The sequence below is a fragment of the Populus euphratica genome, unplaced genomic scaffold (assembly GCF_000495115.2).
Source record: "Populus euphratica unplaced genomic scaffold, PopEup_1.0 scaffold25.1, whole genome shotgun sequence".
Taxonomy (NCBI): domain Eukaryota; kingdom Viridiplantae; phylum Streptophyta; class Magnoliopsida; order Malpighiales; family Salicaceae; genus Populus; species Populus euphratica.
Window position 1 is genome coordinate 901,695 of NW_011499851.1, and position 25,427 is coordinate 927,121.

General features: G+C 33.5%; 3 protein-coding genes across 4 annotated transcripts; 1 reads left to right on the plus strand and 2 right to left on the minus strand.

Moving 5' to 3' along the window:
* The first annotated feature begins 2,332 nt into the window (after window positions 1-2,332).
* On the plus strand, window positions 2,333-6,117 carry LOC105121422 (Uncharacterized conserved protein (UCP012943)). The gene is made up of 4 exons (XM_011020049.1): window positions 2,333-2,866; window positions 4,485-4,725; window positions 5,018-5,111; window positions 5,612-6,117. The coding sequence occupies exons 1-4, from the start codon at window positions 2,451-2,453 to the stop codon at window positions 5,893-5,895; spliced, it is 1,035 nt and encodes a 344-aa protein (XP_011018351.1). The 5' UTR covers window positions 2,333-2,450; the 3' UTR covers window positions 5,896-6,117.
* Window positions 6,118-12,129: 6,012 nt separating this feature from the next.
* On the minus strand, window positions 12,130-18,002 carry LOC105121423 (branchpoint-bridging protein-like). 2 transcript variants are annotated; one of them, XM_011020052.1, is made up of 2 exons: window positions 15,440-18,002; window positions 12,130-14,554 (listed from the first exon to the last, which is right to left on the minus strand). In XM_011020052.1, exon 1 carries the CDS (start codon window positions 17,872-17,874, stop codon window positions 15,469-15,471), a length of 2,406 nt encoding a protein of 801 aa, XP_011018354.1. In that variant the 5' UTR covers window positions 17,875-18,002; the 3' UTR covers window positions 12,130-14,554; window positions 15,440-15,468. The 2 variants fall into 2 exon arrangements, with proteins under 2 accessions (XP_011018354.1, XP_011018352.1); XM_011020050.1 differs by having other exon boundaries at window positions 12,130-14,660.
* Window positions 18,003-20,291: 2,289 nt separating this feature from the next.
* Window positions 20,292-25,127, minus strand: LOC105121424 (autophagy-related protein 3). Its single transcript, XM_011020053.1, has 10 exons — window positions 24,853-25,127; window positions 24,540-24,610; window positions 24,161-24,277; window positions 23,914-24,083; window positions 23,734-23,819; window positions 23,444-23,495; window positions 23,117-23,182; window positions 22,580-22,707; window positions 21,311-21,413; window positions 20,292-20,644 (listed from the first exon to the last, which is right to left on the minus strand). The coding sequence occupies exons 1-9, from the start codon at window positions 25,011-25,013 to the stop codon at window positions 21,317-21,319; spliced, it is 948 nt and encodes a 315-aa protein (XP_011018355.1). The 5' UTR covers window positions 25,014-25,127; the 3' UTR covers window positions 20,292-20,644; window positions 21,311-21,316.
* Between the last annotated feature and the right edge of the window lie 300 nt (window positions 25,128-25,427).

A 25,427-nucleotide genomic window follows, 5' to 3' on the forward strand; every position in this document is an offset into this window, starting at 1 on the left:
TTTTATAAACCACTTTGGTTTTGAGGTATTTTGACAATCGACTGTTGTTTTCTTACGTCTTTGGGAAAAGAAAAGGAAAAAGGAAAAGAAAAACCCAACGAGTTTTCTGTTTCTGTTTTTGAATTTGACTTTGAGAAATAGATAAAGGAAACATTACTATGAACTTTCGGTTGGTGGCCTTTCATGCCTACTACATTACCAGTTGGTGGCCTTCAAAGTCAGACGATCATACTACGAAGAACATAAGAGTTTAGACCCATATGGTTGAAACCCTGAAACCCCTTCTCAGCATAACCAAAACAAGTCGACGATTGCCAGAGTGGAGATCGAGAAAGAAAGGGTTGAAAGAGATGAAGATTTCTAGACGGTCAATGGAGAGGAGTGGTGCATAGAAATTAGATGAAGTGCCTTTTTTTTTTTTATGAAATTAGAGCAGATTTTTTTTCTTTCTTATACCCTATGTTTTTACTCTAGAGCTTAAGTTAACATTTTATAGAAAGATATTGAGATATTACAAAAAAAAAAAAATCTTAACAAAGTAACCTACAATAAAAAAAGAATTATTAAAGCCAATAACAACTAGGTTGATCACCTTATTGATACAGATTAAAAATTAAATATGGTTGTTGTTGTTTTAAAATCAAACTAATTAAAAATCCTAAATAATAATGAATTAATACAAGTGAAATTATGCATTGAAAATAATAATGATCTTCATTTTTTGATGGATATTCATACTATTAACTTCAAATATATTAGGTGTTGAGAAGATCATTTTAAAAATGATTTTAACAAAGTTTCCAACAATCAATGATATGCTTCATTTTATTGACAATAAAATAAATTTATTGTCTTCATCGCTGTAGATGATATTTTAATAATAATCTCTTTAAAATAAATATAATAAATATTATAATCATAAATAATAATAATAATAATAATAATAATAATAATGCATATGCTTCCTACCTATTTGAGTCTTGTGGCATAATAGGTTAGTTCATGTGTATTATAATTATATACAAAAATTAATAAGTTTTAGTTTTGGTTTATTATCTAGTATGATTTTTAAAAAAATATAAATATAAAGTTTGTGTAAAATTATAATTGAAAATAATAAATCTTTAGATTTAATTCTCGAAATTAATAGTTTAAATTTTCATTAGTGATTGAAAAAAAATTATATTATTTTTATAGAAGGTTGCACAGTGTATTATTATATTTATTGGCTTAAAATTAAAAATGAAATTCTTGAAATATTTAAACATTATAAAAATAAAATAAAAAGTTAATTTAATAAAAAAATAAAAAATGATAAATATAAATATAAATAATACGAAGTACATTGGGGTGAATTCTATTCCTAAAAAAGTATTACCTACCAATCTAACTATCGCTCCCGATTTATTTCAACAAAATGGCATTGTAAAATGTGATATATGTTAAATGCCATGTCATCACTTATTTATTGATAGGCGGTCGATTTGTGTGATACATGCTGGCTTGGACGGGTCTAATCTAGCAATAATGACGTGACATTTGTTAAAATATTCTTATGTCATTATAGATCTTGTCTGGTTTACAAGTTTCCAACACCGACCTCACAAGTTTTCTTTCTGTGCATTTTTTTTTTAAAAAAAATCATATCAGAGCTTTCAACTTATTATAATTACCAAATGTTTGGGAAATTCACTATAGCAATGAACTTTTTTTTTTTCTGTTTCTTTCTTGATATTTTTTTAAAATTTGATCTTCCATTCTGAATTTTATGATCAATTTATCAAAATTTACTAAGGTAAAGAAAATTTAATGAAAGAGGATCATAATGTGAAACACTGAGAAATCTCATGGCCAACTTAAAATTTGGGAAAGACATTCATTTTTTTTGCTTTTAGTTTTTTTAGATTTAGACTTAAATGCACTATTAAAAAAATATAATTCAATTTTGTCATTTTTCACAAATAATATTATAAGGCTTTTATGGAAATTCTAATATATTTTTTTCAATTTTTATGTGCCTATTATGGAAAAAAATCATAAATATTTATTTAACGTAAAATTTATATTTTTTATAGGCTATATTTATTTCACATAAAATATTCTTATTATTTTTTGCGAATACTAGATTTTAGATTTTATATGTAAATATTCTTAGCACTTTTGATGAATTCACTCCTTTTTATTAATCAATTTTTTTTAAAATAAATCTTAATTGTTCTACGTGCACTGTAAAATTACTGAAGATGACAATGACAGGTAATGAAAAGATTTAAACAGTAAGGATTGAAGGCAACATTGAAGAGACTCGAGGAACCAAAACGCAAAAAAAAGAAAAGAATTGCCTCGTAAGTATCAATCCCCGTCCAAGCACTGTCTGTCTCCACTCTCCCCTCCATAAATACACTCACAAATACATCACAGAAACGCATTCTAACTATACGACTCCTATAATGTTCGGTGGAAGTGGAGGAGGTAGCATGTTAAGGGTGGTTGGTCAGGCTGTTGCCAGGGCTGGTGTTACTAATTTCCAAGAACCTATCTCTACTAACACATCATCTTCTAACACTACTACTACTACTGTTACTTCACCAAGGGCAACCAGAAAGCTCAATTCTCTTAATAATAATAATAATACTTTGAGTCTTTCTTCTTCTGGTTCTGTTTTGAGTGTTCCTATATCTGCTGATTCCGGTGGACCCATTTCTACTTGGTGGCCTTCTTTTAATGGTTCTTACTCTGATGATTATGAATGGGTTTCTGTTGATGGAAGTGAAAACGAGAGGGTTGTTGGCTTTAATGATGATTTTGTTCTGGGTCCTGTTCCTTCCAAGGATGAAGTTCACGACGCTGTCACTGCACTTACGCAGTGAGTTTCTTTTCTTGCTGTTTTAAGTATGGTAACTGTGTTTTTGGTTTAATTGAAGCAAACATACGGTACTTTTCTTAATTCTAATTTTTGTTATCCACCCATGTAGTTTCTTGCTTCAGAAGAAACTACTGACTTCTAGTTATTGTGATTTTATTACCATCCTTTTTTAAAAAATAAATTTTCTGTTGATGCGGTGGTTGGTGGGAGAAAAAAAAGAACCTAAGTCCCTGCTGGACAAATCCAAACCTTGCGCTGCTCATGAGTGCGGTGGGCTCCTCAGTGAGCGATGCGCGGGCCGGATTTGTGCAGTCATGACTTAGCAGTTCCGGGGAAAATTGTTAGACAATTTGTAGACTATACCAATCAAAATTAATTATTGCAGGTGACCGTATTAATGTGATTGGTTTGGTCACCATTACTCGGTTTGGGAGGATGCAGTTACAATTTGGGTACTATGTGTTTTGATAATTGATGTTTTGAGGGCTAAACAAGTTTTATTATTGGTGATAATTGATTGGTGGTGATGTAGCATTTGTCACAGTGATAGCGATAGGTTTGACGATTGCCCCTGCTTACTTCAACAAATGAAGTTCCTTAAAACGGGTGTTAGATATAACAAATTATTGTCTCGAATTGAATATGACAATCGTTCTTCTTATGATGGGAATGACGGTGATGGTGATAATGATGTTTAGCTTTAAAAATTAAGGTTACCTGCTAGATTACTCCTTGTATCTCCTAGCCAGACAAACTTCTGAGAACCCAAGGAAGATTTGAAAGCAAACTTGGTCTATCTGAATTTTCTTGGGTAACTGTTTAAGAAAATTATTTGCACGTTTGTTCTTTAAATCCATGGGATGTGTCCTGAACAGTGCTATTATTTAATTCTCATCCTGTTTCATCTGCTTGACTTAGGTTTCCCCGCAAGTAAAATAAGATTCGGCTGCCATGTCTGCACTTGTTTTGTTTATGAGCTAAAGAGGGTGGATATTGCTGAGAGAAATGAGAATTAGGATCACTGTGAGTGTCAAAATGCAGAAACAAGAAGAGAGAAATGAAACAGTGAAAAAAGAATCATGTGTTCTATGATGCTAAGAAAATGCCATGCTGATGTGGTTTTATGATGCCAAATCAGAGGCAGCCTAATACCGAGAACTTCCTTTTCCTAGTCCAAACCAAGGCAGCAGCCTGTACTCAGAAGTAACAATATATTGGAGCTTTAGAAGATTAAATAGTTAATATAGTAGAAAAACATATTTTTATATGTGGTTGTGTGAATGTAGATTTTTTGTGACTCTGCAAGATACCGTCTCAGCCCTTGTTTTTCTTGGTTGAACTTTGGATGACCTATTTTCAGAAACTATCAAAACGATGTATGTTCTCAATTTCATTTCACTTCCTCAGTTTAGTTTCTGGCTCAAAATAAACCTATTATTTTATCCTTTTTAGTCTTTTAATTGCTGTGATATAGATGAGAATATCTGGCTTTATCAGTTAAATGTTATCCCCCTACTGAAGGGAGAAAAAAAATGAACTTTAAATTTGTGCAAAATTGGTGTTTCCTTGTAGTTACAAATTGTATGTGTAAACTGTTTTTTGGCTTGTTATATTGCAGCGTATTTGATGCCCCCTTGTATTCCCAACTCATTAGAGATAAATTTGCATGCACTGTGGACAAGGATTTAGCTGATCAAATTTCAAGCCCGACCGTACTGAGCCAAGTTTCTTCTGTTGGGTCAGATTTCGATTGGAAGGAGCCTTCTCCTTCTCTGTGTAATCAAAGAGCATTGCACTCTTATGGATCTCACACGGTTCATGAAGCTTTCCATTTGTTGCTGACAGAACCATCTGTTCAGGTGCCTAGTGTTGCTGACAAATTATGTATCAGAAGCTTGCATGCATAAAACTTTCTTCTCATAAGCAAAAATCAACTTTGTGCACTTCAAGCGTGGTGCACAATAGTACACATGCTGTACCAAGGAAAACAGAAACATATTTATTCAGTCTAATGGAAACCCTTCTCTTTTTTCCTTTCCTTTTAAGAGAAGAAGTAATGGAAAAAGTGGTAGCATGTTGCTGGTTTTTAATCTTTTGGTATAGTTTGATCAACTTCTTCTATATTTTTAAGGACGCAACCTTTCTGTGCAGAAAATGGTTCTCTCGTTATCATCCGATAAAGCTGTTTGGGATGCTGTTTTGAATAATGCTGTTGTTCAAGAGCTGCGGGAAACCTACTATGCAGGTCTGTATGGGTTTCTGTAATATAGAAGTTCAATGGTCATATATTCAATGTAACTGGTTAACAGGGTATGCATACTTTTATTGTGAAGCACTGCCCTGCATTTTGAAGTGGATCTCCGACTCTTGAATTTTTCATCACAACTTCATGCTTTGGCATGATTTTTTTTATGTAAATTTAGAATAATTCTAAGCAGGAAGGATAAGGAAAAACCAATACCTAAAACACTAGCTCAACTTGGTCTACATTTGGAGTCCACATTACTATTTAAGCTTCAAAAAATAGCTGGCAGTGACCTAACGAGTTTAGGATTTCTGTCCAACGTATTTTAGATGTGCAGTCTTTGGAGGTTCAGGCGCCAGCCTTGTACATGAGATCTGCAAACACAACAAATCACGCAGAACAATTATGACATCCTTACGGAGCCACAGTCAAGATTATTAAAAGTAATGCTCCTGCATGTAATATTGTATTTCATATTGTAATTTCCATGATATTTGCAGATGAAAACACTGATCCACTAACTTCTGAGAGCTCAGACGAGACTGGTGAGGAAACCAATCCAGCTTTGAATTTTGTGAAGTGGATATTTGACAACACAAGAGCGAGGGTTGTGGAAGTGATCGAGACAGTAACAAAGCTGGTGAACGAGCTGTTTAAGCCACCAGCTGATGAGAAGACATCAGCAGGAGCCAAGGATCCATTTGAGGACAAGCTGAGAAGCTCGTTCCTGCTTTCCATTATGGTCCTGCTGATCGTGGTTGTGACTCGAGTCCAGAAGGCTTGATCACCATAATTTGATGACGCGACAGGTAGTATTTCTCCCAGTGGTGACTTTTACTATGGAAGGTCCCGAATGGGTTGCTTAACTTGAGTCCTTCAGCTCAAGTTATGCTCGTGGACATGGCAGTGCATGTTATGTAATGAATTTAACTTGTTTGGCAAGACGGTTGCTATTGTGGACTTGAATCCTCTTGGCAGGTTGTATATATATAATGTGGTTTGTGAATGCTAAGCTGTCTTTGTTGAGCAATCCTAGCTTGTAAAGTGGGGTGTTCATGTTTCATGGAATCCATGTTTATGTTTTCATTATTGAGGTCTATATATGGCTGTAATTTTTTTGAGTCCAGATGATTTTGAAATCAGTTCATCTTTTGTATAAACAATCCACATCCGTTGACTTCATAGTTGACGCTCGAAAATCAACGGGGAAAGAAAACAAAGAGTTACTAAGCAAATAAATAATATCATGCTATGAAATGGATGTTTATTTATTTATTTATTTATTTTTCATGTTTATTTATTATCTCTGAATTTATTTGACTTTTAACCCCTGAGCTTATAAATATTAATATACATTAGATTATAAATAAGAATATAGTTGGGTTGATGTAGTGGCACGAATGCTCTATTTGTATTCTTTTAATCTTTATTGTTATATATTTATTTTATTTGCTTTTTATTAAATATATTATTTGTTTTTAAATATATAGTTTTATAATACATTATTTGCACAATTACTCATCTCTTTCATCTTAAAGCAAATAGTTATATTTGATTTGTGGATAAAAAATAAAAGTATGTTTATCTACTTAATTTATTTTTTTCTAATCCTTCTAGTTATTCAAGTGAATCATGTATTTTTTAAAAAATTCATAACAAGTTTATTCAATATTTGACTAAATGTTTATTATGTATCCGGTGTAAATAAGGTAAATGTTATGATTTTCTTATGACATCTTTATAAGAAATTAAAAATTGAGTATCTCATAATCATATATCTCCTTATTTTTTAGCAAAACTAAACTTGAAAGAAAGATATGACTATCAAAGAACAATTATTTTCCAAAAATCTTGTTATGATTGAATGCATTTATCATTGCATGATTTTAAATTGGTTAGCAAAGATGATTCTACAATATTTAGTATTAGTTCTAAACTCAAACTATATAGAGATATGTTTTAAAAAAAATATTATCTACCTTTTCAAGCCTCAAGGTTTTAAGAAATACTTTGAACTAATTTCATATATCCTTGTCCTTGTGATTGAACAAATAATGAGCTTTAGATAAAAATTCATGAATCACAATTGACTGGTTCAACTCCATTCTTTAAAGTGAATGCTACCAGATATAATAATAATTATGATTATGGTTGTAGTGAGACCATAGACATGGCCATAGGCAGATAAATTAATTTTTGCAACTATAATGGTTATAATTCTAATAAATCTTCGCAAAATGAGGAGAAATAAGAAAAAGCAAAGTATATATATAATGAAGGTACTAAAAAGATAGAAAAAATTTATTATAAGTGTGAAATGAATGGATATTTGTCACGTACCAAACATCTTGTTGATGTATATCATTTTTCATTGAAAAGAATGGAGATGGACTTGGAAATAAAATTTATTCAACCCCATCTAGATAATTATGATATTTATCTTGACCCTTTGAATAAAACACATCTTGATGTTGTTGATTTTTTTAGCAAACTAATGAGAAAATTAATATTTTTAGTAATGATAATAATTAGTTAGTTAAATATAAGAATGTCAAAATTTAAATTTAAGTTAATCATTGGGGCGCATTTCTTTTACATTAGTATATTTTAATGTATTTGAATTGTTCCTTTCATATTGGCTTATTTAATCTAAAGGATAATTGACATATGCAACTTTAAGAACTTTGTCTTCTTATGAACTTATTATTTATTTATTTATTCTAATTAAGAAAACATGAACTTGCATTAGACTATAAATGAGTCCAATATCAGTGGTGAAGATATATGTTTAGTAGATAGTGTAACGACGCACATCATTTTTATGCATAGATAATATTTTTAAAATTTAAAAAGGATAAAAGAAAAAGGTATATACAATATCAAGTTTAACAGACTTGACTAAAAGCTTCAAAAGAACAATATATTGCTTTCTAAGGAAACAAGATTTATAATTGATAATACTTTGTTCTATACCAAATTAATGTAAAATATGTTAAGTTTCAAAGATATACGTCATAATGGGTACAATATTAAGACTGCTAATAACAATAGTTTTCATATCATATTAAATGTCTCTATTAAAAAAGTAAATATTAAAATAATGACTCATTTTATCTTCAAGTTTATACTATATAAGTACTAGTATAATTAAAGTCAATGCAATAATGAAATATAAGTTCAATAATAATGCAAAGAATTATTGAGAATTCTCATAAAGATTCATTGAAAAACCAAAATATTCTTTAATTTAAAGAATTCTTGTGTGATGCTTATTCTCAAGATAAATTGATTATTATATCATCACTAGCTAAAATTAAGATTGAATCCCTAAAAATTATTGGAACATATTTAAGGTGATATGTATGAGCCCATTCACCTACCATGTAGACCATTTAGATATTTTATATTTTTAATAAATACTTCAATAAAATAATCATATGTGTGTTTATTATTAACTTGTAATGTGGCATTTACAAGATTAGTTGCTCAAATCATTAGATTACAAGCAATTTTCAGATCATATAACAAAGAAAATTCATCCTGACAATGCTAATTAATTCACATCCTAAGTATTTAGTGATTTTTACATGTCACTTGGGATGAACAATGGATATCTTGTTGTCTATTTTCATACTCAAAACGGTTTTGCTGAATCATTTATTAAACATCTTCAATTAATTTCAAGGCCAGTACTCATGAGGATAAAATTCACTCTCTGTTTTGGGACATGCTATTTTACATGCACCAACACTTATATATATTAAGCTAGCATCATATCATGAATTCTTTCAATTCCAATTGGTTTTCAATCATAAGCCAAATATTTTTCATATAAGAATATTTGATGTATAGTATATGTTTCAATTTCTTCACAACGCATAAATATAGATCCTCAAAGAAAATTGGGAATATAATCCCTATCAATAATTAAATATCTTGAACTCTCAACAAATGATTCATTTACGACATGATTTGCCTATTGTCATTTTTATAAGACTATATTTCCAGTATTAGAGATAGAAATTAAATAGTTGGATAAAGATATTACATGAAATGCATTATTATTATTAAATTTTGATCATCATATAAAACAATGGAAAAAAAAGTTTTACTTATATTTCACTTATAAAACATTGCAAATCAGCTACCAAATGTATTCATTGATTTAAAAGGAGTAACTAAATTCTATATACTAGTTGTAAATACTTTAGGTTGGATTGAAGTCCTAATAGGACAATTTATAAAATTATAGCAAATGAATCTAAAGCACACTAGAAGCCTGGTAGACCAATCTGTTTAAAAAAAAAATAAGAAAGTAATCAAGTTGGCATTATTGAGGAGGAAAAGAATCATAACGATACAAATATAACTAATCATGAAGCCTCGAAAGAGGTTTAGGTACCTAAATACAGTAAAAATAATTGTCTTTACAAGAAAAAGATAAAACCACAATGAAATAGTTATCGATAACACCTGAATACAGTAAAAATAATTGTTTCTACAAGAAAAGATAAAACCGAAATGAAATAGTTATTAATAACATTCTTTCATATAAAATATTTTGCTTGATATCATTAATGAAAATGAGGACCTTGAGCCTAAATATATCAAAGAATATTGATGTATAAATGATTAGGTAAAATAGAAAGAATCAATCCAAACATAATTAAATTCACTCATAAAATATGAAGTTTTTAAACCTATAGCCCAAACATCTGAAGGTGTAAAGGTAGTTGGCTAAAAAGGGGTATTTATACAAAAACTAAATGAGAAAAATAAAATCATAAGATATAAAACACAATTAGTAGGATAAATTTTTTTACAAAGGTTTTATATTAATTATAATGAAACCTATATTAATTATAATGAAACCTATTATCTTATTGTAAATGCAATTGCATTTCAATATTTTATTAATCTAACAACTCATGAAATACCACATAAGTGTATGATGGATGTAGTACAACCTATTTATTTAGATTAATTGATAATTATATTTATATGAAAATCCCTAAATGATTTAAAATGCCAAAAATATATAATTCAAATCCCAAAAAAGTTTAACCAATCAAGTTGTAATGGTTTTTATATGGATTAAAGCAATGAAAATGCATGTAGTATAATATTAGCGAATATTTATTTAAAGGATGATATAATAATGATCCTATATACCAATGAGTTTTTATAAAAATGTCAAAATATAATTTTGCTATTATTGTTGTGTATATTAATGATTTAAATATTATTGGAACACTTGGAAAGATATCAAAGACAATAAATTATTAAAAAAATCAAGATGAAGAATTTGAGAAAAATAAGATTTTATCTTGGGTTGTAAATAAAGCATTTAGTAAATAAAATTTTTGTTCACCAGTTAACTTACATAAAAAAGCTATTAAGAGATTTTTTTATGGATGAAGCACATTCATTTAGTACCCTCCCATGACTTCATGTGAAAATAAATCTTTTTAGATTTTAAGAGGATAGCGAAGAGTTACTTTATTTTGAAGTACCATATATTAGTGTAATTAATGTGCTAATATATTTTACTAATAATACATGACTTGATATAATATTTTTTATGAACTTGCTAACAAAATATAGTTTTTCTCCTGCAGGAAACATTGGAATAGAGTTAATCATTTTTTTTTATAAGAAATTATAGATAAAAGCTTATTTTATTTAAATAATATTAATCATTGGGCAAAATTAATAAAACATCTCAATTAAACACTCCATGACACAGTTTTTTTAAAAAAAAAACAGAGAAGGAAAGAGGGAATGTGTGGGGTGACGGTAGATCTTCTCTGTCTTGAAGGTGGACGTAACTCCAGACCGCTTGTATCATTTGAGGCTAAAGTGCCACCCAGGCTATAAGTTAGGTTTTGACTTTAAATGACAACGTTTATTATCAATAGCTACATCTTTCATTTGAACAATAGTTGAATTTACTTTGTGCACAATGAATATGAAGCATTCAGGATCAAAATTTATTTTATTTTATTTCTAAAAAATAATAAAAAAAAGTTATTTTGATTAAAAAAAAACTGAATTAATCTACTAATTTGTAAGCCTGGTTTAATAATTATGAGATGGAAGATGAAGGCCGGACCCTTAAATGTCTGCTTCAATTTTTTCCTCCACTGTAACATTTGAATGGTAACATTTTCGCAAGTAATACTGCAGCTCATCACCTGAGCAAGATTCGTTGTGCCATGCCGCCACATTATATAGATTGCTTTTGTGATCCCTATACAACCACCAACCGCAGACAAATTTCTAATATTGAATAATAGACAGATTTGTCAAGAAGGATCTTGGCCTCCTCACCTGTCACCATTCAAATAACGTCGAGTTCAAAATCGATAGACTACGACATAGTTTATTCACCTTCTTGATTCATAGAAATCAATACAGATTAGTAATCCCATCAGGAGAAGTTTATTTGATCAAATACCGATTGGATTTGAACGGGGGGAAAAGGGTGAAAAAATCAAAGAATTCAAACCCACTATTACATGAAACATGAACCAAAAAACTGGTGAACACAGCAGAGCTCTGCAGCGACACCTCCACTACATGGAAGAGTGTTGTGTAAAATTGCCAAGCATTTTTGTCCACGCTCGGTTTTCCTCCTCGTAGATTCCGCCCTGTACGAATTGTTTCAGTCCAAACAAACAGTCGGGTTTCACCATTGGTCCGAACTTCACTAGAACCACCATTTCGCTATTTTTAATTTTTTTATTTTTAAATCAGTTTGATAGAGTAATATTAAAAATAAAATTTAAAAAATAAAAAAAATACTTCAGGATCGAGAACACATCAGTCAAGAGAAAGACTTCATTGGCGATGGAACACGAAAATTACCCACAACCCATGGAAAGCCAAGCAGCACACGTGGGATCCAGCAACGTATCTACAGAAAGTAAACGAGGGCCGCAAGCACTCTGCATCATATAGGGTGAAGGGTGACGTATGCAGCGAGGAGCCCTACTTGGAATAACGGGAAAATATAAACTCGAAGAACCAGAAACCATGAAATATTTTAATACAATTACGAGTGACAGCTTACATTACAGAAAGTTATATGACAGACTAACTAATTAGCATATCGACCAATTCGGAATATGGGGTTTGATCACAGAAATAACCCTCTTCCATCCCTAAAACAGCTAAAACATTATATCAGGCGGTGACCACCAAATATCTGGCAGGTCCATGATGCCTGTGATAACTTCTTTTCAGCTCAAGGAACTAAATCCTGACCAACTTGCACACAACAAAGTTAGCACGTAAATTGAAATACATCGGGAAAAAATAATCATAAGAACATCAAGGAATATAAACATCCTCGCCACAAGCCGTCCCTCAGCGAGCAAGCTATCACACCCATATTGTGCAGATCAGATCACACGAAAGCCATTCTAAGAATTAAAAAGCATTATATAATGATTGTCATATGAAACCAGATGAAACTTGAATTTAACCATGCGTTAGAAGTCTGAATATGAGAATTGGAGTTAGATTGAGCATCTGACAGGTTCCTAGAAAATAACAATGTCCTAGACAGCAACACCATCCATACCAGTGAACATCTCTAAACCAGCACAGACTGAGATGATCTGTTTTAAGACCAACAAAATCATTTGAAAGATCTAGTTAAAGAAGAACATATGATCAGCAAATGATAAACAAAAAAAAAAGGCAGTTATTCTTGGTTCAGAGAGAGACAGGGTGGGGGGGAAGGTAGAAACTAAGGGAGATGACACGTCAAGAGTGGGCGAGAAAGATCTGCAGCTAGAACATATAAGGTTATAAATTAATGGCAAACACAAAATTTAGCAAATGAAGCAGATGCATGCATATATATATGAGGTAATATGTTGCCATACTGATAATATACAGGTAGCAGCTGCCTACCCCATCCATGCCCAGTTAAAAGGTCTAATTTAGACGAAGGACCACAATGCCATGTTACAGCCAGAAATGAATATAGATGCCATGAAAACATATATGCCAGTGACCAGCAATTGATGCAATTAAAAGTTGAATACATGCAAACACTGAACCCTGAAGAGTTCTTCAACAACCAGAGTGATGGGTTCCGATCGTAAAACAGCTTAACTACAAAATAATTGAGTATTTTTTCAACAATTATACCACATCTCTAGAACCTTCCTGCAACTAAAATCAGTCTCTCCACATCAATTTAGCTAAGCAAAACACCAATCCCCTAGCTAAAAAGGAGGATTCACCACAAAGTTTTATTTATTTGGAAATATGAGTACTTGTTAGGAAAGTTAAGCTACTAGAAAGCTCCAATCTGCAAACTAAAATCTAGCTGTAGAAATCAGATGGGCAGCCTCCATCTGTTCACTGCTCACCAGTTAATATAAAAAGAGTTACAGATGCACATTCAGGAAGGGTGCAAATGGGTAAAGAAGAAATGACAGACGTTTAGTTTAGAAAGGTTTTCTGATGTGAGAACATGTAGATTAAAAAAGGTGAGAGTGGGCAGAAATTTAAGCTTTTAGAGAAAAAAAGAAAAAAAAAGCTGAGAAAAAATGTTTTCTTAGGCTGAGATCCACCCAGTGACCAACAATACTAAATACCACCAACAGGACAATAATGCTTTCAAATCATCATGCAATACCTTTAAGCAAACTTTATCACCGCAATCCACTAGGTGCTCATTTGGGGCTGCAATCACAAAAGCATATGCTTGAAACACTACTACTTTTCAGACTGCAGCTCTAAATGGGCCCTAAATCACACTTCATCGACTTAGCTAAACAGAATACTGATAAGTCCCTTAATTCACATGAAAAATTGGCTCCATCAGGAGCCATATTCAACAACATCCTAAATCTGATAGCATGTATTTGATAAAAGTATCACTATCAAAATCCAGTACATTTTTGAGATCTGTTACCTGCCATGTAAAAGCTAGGAAGAGATATCAGAACAATCTTACAAGCAAACAGGAGAGAAGTTAATAAATGAACAAACACGTGAATTGAAAAGCTTCTTCCACATACCCAAAAGGCATTCATATTCTAAGACATGCCCACCTTCCTGAAATATAGGATGAACCAACCAGAGGACACTTCAACAGCAGGGTTACAAGGATAACCTCAATTATCCTCGAAAGAAACAGTGAATAATAGCACAACAATAAAAAATAACATTACAGCCAAGAGAGAGAATGGTTAAGCAAACCAAAGATAACCAAGTGTAACACAAAAATGTCAGTGAGTTCTTCCAGAAAATTCAATTAAGCTAATAAAAATAAAAGTTAGTGATGAGACATTAAATAGGAGGCAACAAACATCGATAAGAAAAAAAAAAATCAGGTTCAATAAAGAAGACAAGAAATATAAATATTTATAAGCTTTCAGTGGCTTCTCCAAGATGTAGCTGTGGGAACTCGCTAGCCCAAATCTCTGCAAATGTCATAACAGTACAGCAAGGTTAAAGATGTGAGTCCCAAACTTCCAACAAAGTCATGGCTACAGGTAAGAAATCAGGTTGCGCCAATAAACATCAGTCCTGTAAAAATTATTCAATGGTGGCAAAAAGGTCAAGTAATGTAGACAGAAGGCAATAAAAGAAAATGTGTTGATGATAAGTGGACTTCATGGATTTTTTTCCAAGTGAGAATGAATCGAAAATATGGAAAAAAAAAATTATTTTATCATTCTTTAGTAAGTAAAAGAAAATCAGATTTAATAAAGAAAAATAAAAAAATAAATTAGAAAAGGTTGTTCCCAAGACAAATATGTGATATCTGTTCACAAAAAAATCATCATGCGAACATCACATGTTCTAACAGTGGCATGACAATGCTAAGAATATCATTCCAAAGAAAGAGAACGGTTAGAATATCACAATGAACCAAATAGAAAATTAAATGCCAATCGAAAAGAAATTACAGATTATCTACAGCCTACACTAAATTTAGAAGGGTAGCCTAACAGACTGAAAAGTTATAACCTCCTTCCTTTGAATCACCTTTGGATGTACAAAAAGTCAAGTAAGAATCCAGAATGTGGAGGTGAAATGTAAAGCAAAAATTTCCACTGCCCCGTGTCAACAGAAATGGGAATTGTGCTAGTTACAATCACATTTTAACATATATGAGCGAACAAAAGGCCAATTTTTATGTTTTTTTTTTTTTTTTTTTTGGGGGGGGGGCAGTTCCTGTTGCCTCCGGTCCTCTAAAAGGGCTGGAAGTCCCATGTCTAGCTGTGCGTGTCGAGTGCAAGATGCATACCATTGAAAATCCAAGAATCGTAATGAATAACATGAAAATGGATATGTTCATTTACCTCAATTGGGAGTAACTTGGAAAAGAGCCTCATTTCATCTCTGCCATAAACTTCTCATACTCTGCATCTGGACCATAGCTTGTCTTCTCTGCAGAAGAATGTGGAGGTGGCACAGTCAAGTTTGAGGCCCAAGGCACATTACCCATGCCCTGTGAATGGCCAGTTGTTGGTTGGGGAGCAGGTGGCGGCACTGCACTGTAGTAAGATGAATAACCCAAAGAAGTTGTTGTGTACGCAGGTTGAGCACCAGATTGCCCATACACATTTGATGTTGCAGGCGGAGCAGATGTGTTGTTTTCAGATGGCACCCCTGGTGGGTAGCTTTGTTGAGCCTCACTAGGCGTCACAGTCTGAGTTGGTGCACCCGGGGGAACTGGCTGAACCAGTGGAGGATATTGTACGCCATAAGAAGGCATGGGCTGTCCAGGAATGGGAGGGTACATGGCTGACCCGGGAGGAGGTGGAGGAGGAGGAGCAGCATAAGGAGCATAAGGAGGAGGAACTGGCGATCCCCATGGAACCGGAGTTCCTGTATAATTAGCAGGAGCCCCTGTGTAGCTGGTGGGTGGACCATTCGGAAGGGGACCGCCTGCTGTAAACTGCTGGGATTGATAGGCACCAAGTGGTTGAGTTGAAACAGGGTATGCAGGCATGGTTGATGCAGGGGGGCCGGGGGGGACGGTAGGCTGAGGTGGCTTACCAGCAACTCTCACAGCAATGGTTCGACCATCTATGCGGTAACCATTCATGCTTGCAATTGCATTATTGGCCATTTGAACATCGCGATATTTCACAAAACCATAACCTTTGCTCAATCCAGTGATCCGGTCCTTAATGACCTTGGCCATCACAATTTCACCGAAAGACGAAAACAAACCAATCAAACCATCATCATCAAGATTAGGTGGCAGGTAACCAATATACAAATTTGTATCATCATATTCTTTAAGTTTAAGCCCATTAGCTCCCAGTCCTGCTTGATTGGCACTACCAAGACCCCCAGTATTACTGCTAGCCCAAGGAGGATTGCTTCCAGAACCACTTGACCCCAAAGCCAAGGTAGCAGTTTGCTTAGTTGCAGATTCTGGCATAGTCCCTCCTAATTCAGCCAAAAAGTTCTGATACTCATCATCCATTTTCTTCCCAGTTGTTCCCTTCATAGGACAATCAATGGTTGGATGTCCACCATCACCACAAATCTTACAAAGCACGTCACTCTTAAACGTAGTGGTACGTGAAGGACATGCATACTGCCTATGGCCCGGCTCACCACATAACCTACAATACTCCTCATCCCTAATCGTTCCATTCAAAGTAGCAAGTTCCCTAAGCTGCTGCCTCTTATGCTCATTCAAAACTTCATCCACGGGTTGTAACAATTTCTCAACCATCCCTGCAGCAGCATCCAATGCCTCCTGTGTCTCCGCCTCGACCAAAACATGCAAATCCTCATTCTCTGATGGATCTGGTTTCAGATCCCTCTTCTGCTGCAATCTCCCTTCCTTCACTGACCCTTTACCGCGAATCACAATCTTGGCACCTGTCTCCCTCTCCATCCTCTTCTGGGTATTCCCTCTCGGTCCAATAATCAAACCAATAAAATTGTAGCCTGGATACTCTTTCATAGGTATATAAAGCTTCTTTTGAAGCTTAGGGGGTCTATAATCAGCTGGCGGCTTAAAGGCTGGGTTTCTCTTAATAATCTGGGAAATAATCTCTTGTCTTTCTTTATTCAATCTCTCTCTTGCCCTGTACTCTCTAGTATTAATCCTAATTCCCATATTATCATAAATAGGTTCCGGTGAAGGAGACCTAGCTCCTTCCGGTCTATCATCAAGAGGCAAACCAGACTGCAACATCCTACTGATCTCTAAAAGCCTAGCATTCAAAGCTTGAATCTCAGGATCAAATTCAATACCTCCAGTAAAGTCCTTCATAAAATCAGGCAACTGAATCACCGGCTTCGGTTCATCATCAGCCCACCTCGATTTTCGCTTCCTCGTACCGCTACCCGAATCATTATTATTAGTATTACCACCACCATCAGTACCAGAATCCGCCGGTGGGTCCCAACGACTGCGGCGGCGGCGTCGACTGGTGGTTTCCTCTTCTCCACCGGAATAGTCCCTATCACCACTGTTAGTGTTGGCGACACCGTTCTCGGAAAGTAAAGGTTTGGGGATCTCAGGTTTTGGGGTGGTAGTTTGGAGGTTGTGGCCATTTTCAGGGGAAAACTGTGGAGGATTTGAAATTAGGGTTTTGTCTTGGTTGTGGGGGTCAGGAAATTGGGGTTCTTCAGCTGGAGGAGGAGGAGGGGGGGGGTTAGGGTAAACGGGGATGAAATCAAGGTTCCCCGGTGGTGGTGGTGGTGGTGGATTGGATTGGTCTTGTAGGGTTTGGAAATGAGGGTTTGGGGTTTGATGGAGGGAGTCCATTTAATTTTTAGAGAGAGAGAGCACAAGACACAGGGGTTTCACCAGGGAGGGGGAGAGTGCAGATGCGTAGTCAATAATTGTGGTTTCTGCTTTATGAGGACTCCTAGTTACCTGCGGACACTTACTCTAAAGATTTTCTTTTATTGGATGGAATTTGATTTTTATTTTATGGCGGTTAGGTTTGGTGGCAGTGACTATGGGCTTCATCTATTTTGGGTTAAATGATAGTTGGGCTTCTTATCAAGAAAAAGATTGCGTGGTAAAGCCCGATTGGCTAAACCTCCCCGTTATCTTATACATCAATTTATTACAAATAAAACATGTTTGCAAACCGACCTCACTGAGGGTCTGTGTGGCGCTGAAGGCCTTTGCGAAGAAAGAAAACGCAGACGAGGTGACCGTTGGATTCCAGGGTCCTAGCATTGATGATGTCATCAATCGAGAACTCTAGATTTAGGTGATTTTCTATAGTTGCTTCCAGTTTATTTTATTCAAGGAGGATAAGAGCTGACTCTTCTTCTTCGGCATCAATCTCCCCTCCCCCCCCACCACATGCTCCACCGTGGAGGATGACGTACAGTGATGTGTGTGCGTTGGATATGCAGAAACAATAAAAACCTTGGCTTATTGTCTGACTTGGCAATCCTGGAAAAAAAAATATATCAGGCCGCCGTCAATAATATTTTCTTTTTTTCAATATTAATATTATTATATATTAAATTAATTTAAATTAATCATTTAAATTTACGACAAACAACAACAACTTTATATAAAGCCATGATTTGAGCTGGATTTAATAATTTTTTATTTAATTACACAACAAATAAATAAGACTTTTTTATTAAATAAAAAGACTTTAAAAATAACAATTTGAACATGTACTAAAAAATAATGTGTTTTCTCAGGATAAAAAATAATTTTTTTAATCAAACAAAAAAACATTTAAGTAACAAAGAATGATTTTTTAGAAACCGAAAATGCAAAATAAAAAAATTAGCAATGGGGTTTAAACTTGAATTAATTTATTAAACTCACTATTTAATAAATTTTTTTATTTTTTAATATTATTTTTTATTTAGTTATATAATAATTATGTTAGTGTACAATACTTTTTTTTGTCAAAATAAAAAAGTAAGATATGTGTGGAACCGGAAAGAAAACGATCTTTTTCAAGTTAAATAAAAAAGGTATTTTTTAAGTGAAATAAAATAATATCTTTAAATAATAAAGAATTTTTTTATCAATTATTTTTAACTCAAGATAAATTAAATAAAAATATTTTTTTAAAAAATCAGGCCACACACCTAGCCTCTCTAACCAATATACCCTTTTTATCTCCTAAATTTAAGGGTGAATAACACATTGTTTATCATTTATTTATTTTAAAAAAAGAAGACATAAATGACCTATCATCAGATTTCAACTATTAAAGAGTTATTAGATAATTAGGGAAAAAGTATTTTATGTGCTAAAATTAATTTTTCAACTTATTTTTTATTTAAAATACTTAAAAAAAAAAGACATAAATGACCTATCATCTATACTCTAGATTTCAACTATTAAAGAGTTATTAGCTAATTAGAGAAAAAGTATTTTATGTGCTAAAATTAAATTTTCAACTTATTTTTTATTTAAAATACTTAAAAATATATTTTATAAATCTTGATAAACTTATTGAACTTTTTTATAGATAAAACAAAAACTCAAAATCAACTGGAATTCAAAAACTTTTCCAAGATTATATCTACTTCTTAGGCCAAGAAATATAAAAGAACAACATAGATGACTTATTTGTAATGAAACTAAAATCAATATTTTTTGCCTTCTAAAATCAGTGTTTATTTATATTTTTTTTATCTTTACAACCATAATTCAATGACTCTCATTCTTCTTTCATACCATTACCATGGACTGAAAAAATAAAATAAATAAAGTATGAACTAAAATTGAGTTTTCCGAGAAAAACCAAAAAGCTATATTATAAAAGTATAAAGGCTAAAATGAACTTTTATGCTAATTTTAAAACCACTATGCATGTTTCATGCTTTTTTCACTTTAATCCTCTACCTTTTAATTTAAGCATTGATTAACAAATCAGATGCTTTTTTCACTTTAATCCTCTAACTTTTAATTTAAGCATTGATTAACAAATCAAAGGCAATTGGCCATCTATTCAAGCTCAGGACTAAATCAAAGAGAAAAAAGTTTAAAGACCAAAAAAGAAAAGAAATAATTCACTCAGTAAACTCTGAGTGAGTCCCACAGTGTCCACAAGCTTTAGTTTTTGTTATAGTTGTAATGAGAACGTATCCTGGAACTTCGCCAGTTCTTTGCCATTGGTTTTTTGAAAATTGTACTGTACCTATTTTAGGTAGAATTTATGTTTCAACACTCATTCCACGATAAAACATAAAAACCCCAAGAAAAATAGCTATTTCTATATCACACAATTGACAATAAGATTCAATTTTTTCCCACTGAAACAAGATCATATTCATGCCTGCAATGAGCAGGTTACCACACCTAGGCTTATTGAACATGTTGTGTCACGTTAAACGATCCTAACAAAGTGAATCTGTGCATTTACACTGTATAACAAACAACTACATGTCCATAAGATCACAAAGGATTCACAGTTATGCCCGATCATACAAGGCATATGAGTGGATTGTTTATAGGATTTATGTGCAGTAACGTGTTGTGGAAGGGGTACAGGACATTGTTTGCAAACACCCCAGAAGATATTTCTTGAATTTACTGGAGGTTCAGCCTGGCAAGAATAAACAAACATCATCTAAAAATTGTCACCAAATTCAATAAATAGATAATGTATAGATATCTAAATTAAAACATAGTAGACAGAACAAAGATGGTGTATCTAGCTGCTTCATGATCATTCAGTGCACAGAGTTCAAATAAAAAGTTAAACAGGATGACTAAACCTTTGCACTGAAAGTTGCCAGGAATCCGGTAATACTTTATGACCATAGGCAGTAATACAACAAGAAAAAGAACAGCCGTAATGGTAAATTTGATCAAGTCAAGAAGAAAAAAGTATAAGTCAAGAGCAATGCTGTTCGAGAGAGAAAAAAGCTTCTAAGGTTGCACTTCAATGGAGGATCAAGGTGGTAAAGAACAAAAGAAAACAACCCATCTGCTCAACTGATGCCAAGAAACCAAAGGTCTTTAATGAGTAAATCAATAATAAGACATGTTATCAATAATACGACATCAACCAGGCCAACTGACATACTTTTTATAAGCATTCTTCATTTGAAGAGCAGGAACAATAATGGTAAAGCAAAATGTTTGACTGTCATATATTACAAAGCATCACAATTACTAAACCACCAACGAAAAAGTTTTTTTTTGGTTCAAAATTTTCAATGATGTTGGAACAATGATGAGAAAGGAGAAAGTTTATTATGGAAATTACCTGACATCAGCTGCTTGAGCTACCGAGATCAAAATCCATGGTGTAATCATATTCAATAGTTGGAATTACAGAGGCTACAAATTTCAAAAATAAGAAAAGGTACCTACGAAGTAAGAAATTGCAATTGTAAGATACACATAGACAAGATAAAAATATAAGTGGGAGATTATAAAAGATGTATTGGCATGTATATCAATCATTATATTTATAAGATGACAGAACTAGAAATTTTGAAACAAAGATAGGCAAATTTTAAGCTAGAACAAAATGCCATAAATCTAGCTCTGAAAGAGTGAGCAATATACTACATTTCATACAATAGTTTTTTGGAGAAATTGTTGCTGTTATTTCACCTCTTCAGATTTTGATAGCAAAACACTTAATGTTTCAATTACAGATCAGGCAATCAAATAGTATGAAGTAAGCAATGAGGTTCTCAGAAATCAAAATTAGCATAAATCCCATTATAACCACTAATGCTTTAATGAGTATATAACAAGGATTGGGTTGTTGAGTGTGTATGTGTGTCTTTTGTATCCACCAAGTGTTGGTGATGTTTCAGATTTTGAAGGTAGAATAGCTATCTAGATTCCTTAACCATGAACTAATGTAGAAAAACATATAAACAAGTCATAATTGAGCAAATAAACTATTAATGCACCATAGATGTTGCACATTACTTCACAGATTTCATTGAATGTGACAGCAGGATAGGAGGCAGGACAGGATCAAGGTTAAATGATCCAGAGATGGCACAAGTCTTATCGCTGGTAGATATTGCATACTAGGAGCTTTTTTTAAAGAAAAGAGAGTAAGGAAGGAAGAAAAGCATATTTTCTGGTGATTGACGTCTGAGGGCTGAGTCTGTCATCAGCACTAGAAAATCACATCAAATTTCCTTCTTATGAAAACACAATTATGTTATTAAAATACAAGTTGTTGGATCTTATTGCCATAGATTTCTGAATTATAAAATATATATACTGGAACCACAAATAATTGAACTGCCTTGGACAAGGATAGTTTAACCCAGCTAGATTGGTGACTATCCTCAACTAAGTAAGAAACTAGGCTGGTTTACGTAGAGAACATTCATTTTTGTTATTAGGAAACTCACTAAACATTTGGATAAAACAATATGGGGACCACTCAGACCTGTCTTTAAACCCCCAACCTAATTACTGAGCTGTTTTCACAGAAATAGTCAAGGACATACTTCCAGTATTGAATCTCATTTTTCTCTTGAATGGTATCAGAGAAGAAACTCACTTGTCAACTTCTGGCTCAACTCCACGTGACATTAAAACATCAATAATTTTCTTCATGACAGCCCCATGTCGGCAAGGATGCACTGATGCATGCTTCCCAGGCAAGTGGGGATGGTCTTCAATAGTTACCTGTGCGTGATCAAATTTACAAGGAAAAAAGATTATAAGAAGGAACACATGCATTAAAACTTCTCTATGAAATAACCACTCAAAAGGCCAACGTCAGGAGATATATCAGCACAAGCAGGAAAATGACCAATGAAAGAATTCTCAGTTTCTCAAATGACTTAAATTTGAGGGAAAAAAATCAGAAGAGATAAAGACAAATACAAAATGGTTCTGTAAAAACCGGCACGCTTAAATTGATGCAATTCTCATCAACCTTAAAATTCCACTGTGATGCATGGTGGGTAGCATTACTTTTAAGAATTTTGATTTTGAGTGACATCCCATGAAATCATTAAAAGTGGGTGTATTAAATAAACACACCCAATGCGAAGAATATCAATTGATAAACAGAATGACAAAATCTCAGCACCGTTTTGCGTGCATGGTCTTGGCTAACATCTTCAAGTACAAGCTCTGGTTGCAAAAGCATCCTTGACTGCCATGTGAAAGAAGAAGACGGTCAACAAACGAGTTAAACTGCATAGATGATGTACAGAAACAAGTTCAATTCAATCCCATACAACCTTGCCCGTAACCATGTTCAGATATCAATTTCACAAACTATAATAAGTAGAAATCACAACCTTCATGTGCATTTTTATTGCATCAAAATATCTTTTTTTGGTAAAATATATTGTTCTTACACTTGTTTCCCAGCTGACAATAGTGAAAAAGATTTGATAGAACAGCAACAAACCTCATCATATCCAGTAAGCCATACACGAGGAGTTTGATAATATTTATCATACCTGCAGATACGATATAAAATAAAATGTTATAATAGGCTAAAAACTGCAGCAAGTTTCAATCAAGACATCTTTGCAAACATTATCAGATTATTACATTGGTATTTAAAAGAAAGTGTGACGACTTCAGCTTTGAGAACCGTAGCAAAGATAAATCACATAGTTCAACAGAGCATGACAAATGTTCTAGAACTGTTAAAACACCCAAATTTAAGAAGTTTTCAATCAAAATTTATCTTACGTGATGCTGACATCATATGTTCGAGTGCGCAGAATGTTATCATCATCGGGCTCATGAGCCACGAGGTATGTAGTCTGAAGTGTTGCCTACATCAATTAAATTTACATAGACAATTATAAGAACTTTCAACTTTCTATCTGGACAACAATGAGGGTGTGAAGAGCAGAGATAGCAAGTTACAGGATCTGATTCAATTAGATTGTCAGGGTCTTCAAAATCTGCCATGTCAGGAATATCTTCCTCCTCCTCTCCCCCAAAGTATGAAGGGTTTGTTTGGATAACACTTTTTTTTGCACTGATTTCTAGAGCCTCCATTGAAGGCACATTCTCATCCTCATCACCTTTGGTTTCTAGAATAAAGGCAAATCATAAAGTCAGAACTCAGAAGACATCAGTAATTGATATCGAGCTCCAGTTAAAATGGTACCTTTAGGTTTCCCGTGAGTTGCCAGCCATCCATCATTATCTTCGTTATCAAGTAAAACTTCACCTCCAGCAGCTTCATACTCTTCTTCTACAGATGCAGCTCTTCGGAGACAAGGAACTAAGAACAAAGATTTGCATCAACAAGCTACAATAAAGCAAACACTGCAAACTTATTCAAATAAACTGATGCGTGCGAATTCGCTAAATTTGCATCTTTCTGTACTTTCAAAACAATGTAAACCGCAATTTCCCTCGTTACTTTTGTTTCACAGAACAATAATCATTACAAATCTATTCAGTCACTAATTGCCATATAAAAGTCACAGCTTCGTAGATGCTGTAACGAAAAAAAATACATGGCTTATAATGGTGACAATTACCGTTTCGAGTGATCAAAAACTGTTTCTCTGCAGGTAAGTATGACTTCCTCTTGCTCGGCTCTCCAGATTCCCTGTTAAAACCAAAATCAAAACCAAAACTAAACCATATAATAGAACAAGGCTCACTAATTTATGATCAACAACCACTCGAAGCCGAAAACCGAAGAATATAGCACAGAATTTTAGTCACTGGGGGCTCTAAATAACATAATAAATACGTGTTTAAAGTTTATTAACGCCAATTACAATAAAAAGCGGTGCTAATATTCGAAGATGGTGGCTTTGTTGGGGGGATGTCAAGGAAGTAAATTACCAGGACCAAGTGGGGCATTTAGAGACGAGATTGTCACCAGCGAGAATGAATTCGCTGACACTAAGAACGCCTTTCTCTTTGAAGGCAGAAACAGTGCGTGGACCTGTGATTCTCTCTACTGTTCCTTTGAATGCTTCGTGAATCTTCTGTGATAGTACCATTTCTCTCAATTTTTTTATCGAACCTTGGGAATTGAAATCAAGCAAACCCTAGAAATCGCAGAGAGCGAAGGAGGGGGGGGGGGGGGGGCGTGTTTGCCAAGTTAACTTTGCGGGGATAGAGGCGATGGCTTTTTTAAAAATATATATATTTGACCCAAACTATGCTCTTAGTCCCTGAAATTTAAAAAATTTTCGGATTTAATCCCTCATGACACTTTTTTATGGTCCTGTAACATTTTTATTTTTTATGACCACCCCATTTCTTTTTGTTTGACTTATCCTCATTCTTGTGTTGTATGTATCCTCCCCTCCTTTTTTCCTAAATAGGAAGTTGCTAGAAAGAAATTCTAGTAAATTTCATTAACATGGTCCTGGTAATTTTTTTTTATTTAATCACGAAAAGATTTATTATTT

Bases quoted from the DNA above. Each gene is read 5' to 3' on its own strand.
- LOC105121422 (XM_011020049.1), top strand. From the start codon at position 2,451: ATGTTCGGTGGAAGTGGAGGAGGTAGCATGTTAAGGGTGGTTGGTCAG. The intron at 2,867-4,484 runs GTGAGTTTCTTT...GTTATATTGCAG, and splicing joins GCTGTCACTGCACTTACGCA to CGTATTTGATGCCCCCTTGT. The intron at 4,726-5,017 runs GTGCCTAGTGTT...CTTTCTGTGCAG, and splicing joins TGACAGAACCATCTGTTCAG to AAAATGGTTCTCTCGTTATC.
- LOC105121423 (XM_011020052.1), bottom strand. From the start codon at position 17,874: ATGGACTCCCTCCATCAAACCCCAAACCCTCATTTCCAAACCCTACAA.
- LOC105121424 (XM_011020053.1), bottom strand. From the start codon at position 25,013: ATGGTACTATCACAGAAGATTCACGAAGCATTCAAAGGAACAGTAGAG. The intron at 24,278-24,539 runs GTAATTGTCACC...CTTTGTTCTTAG, and splicing joins GTTTTTGATCACTCGAAACG to TTCCTTGTCTCCGAAGAGCT. The intron at 23,820-23,913 runs GTAACTTGCTAT...TAATTGATGTAG, and splicing joins ATCTAATTGAATCAGATCCT to GCAACACTTCAGACTACATA.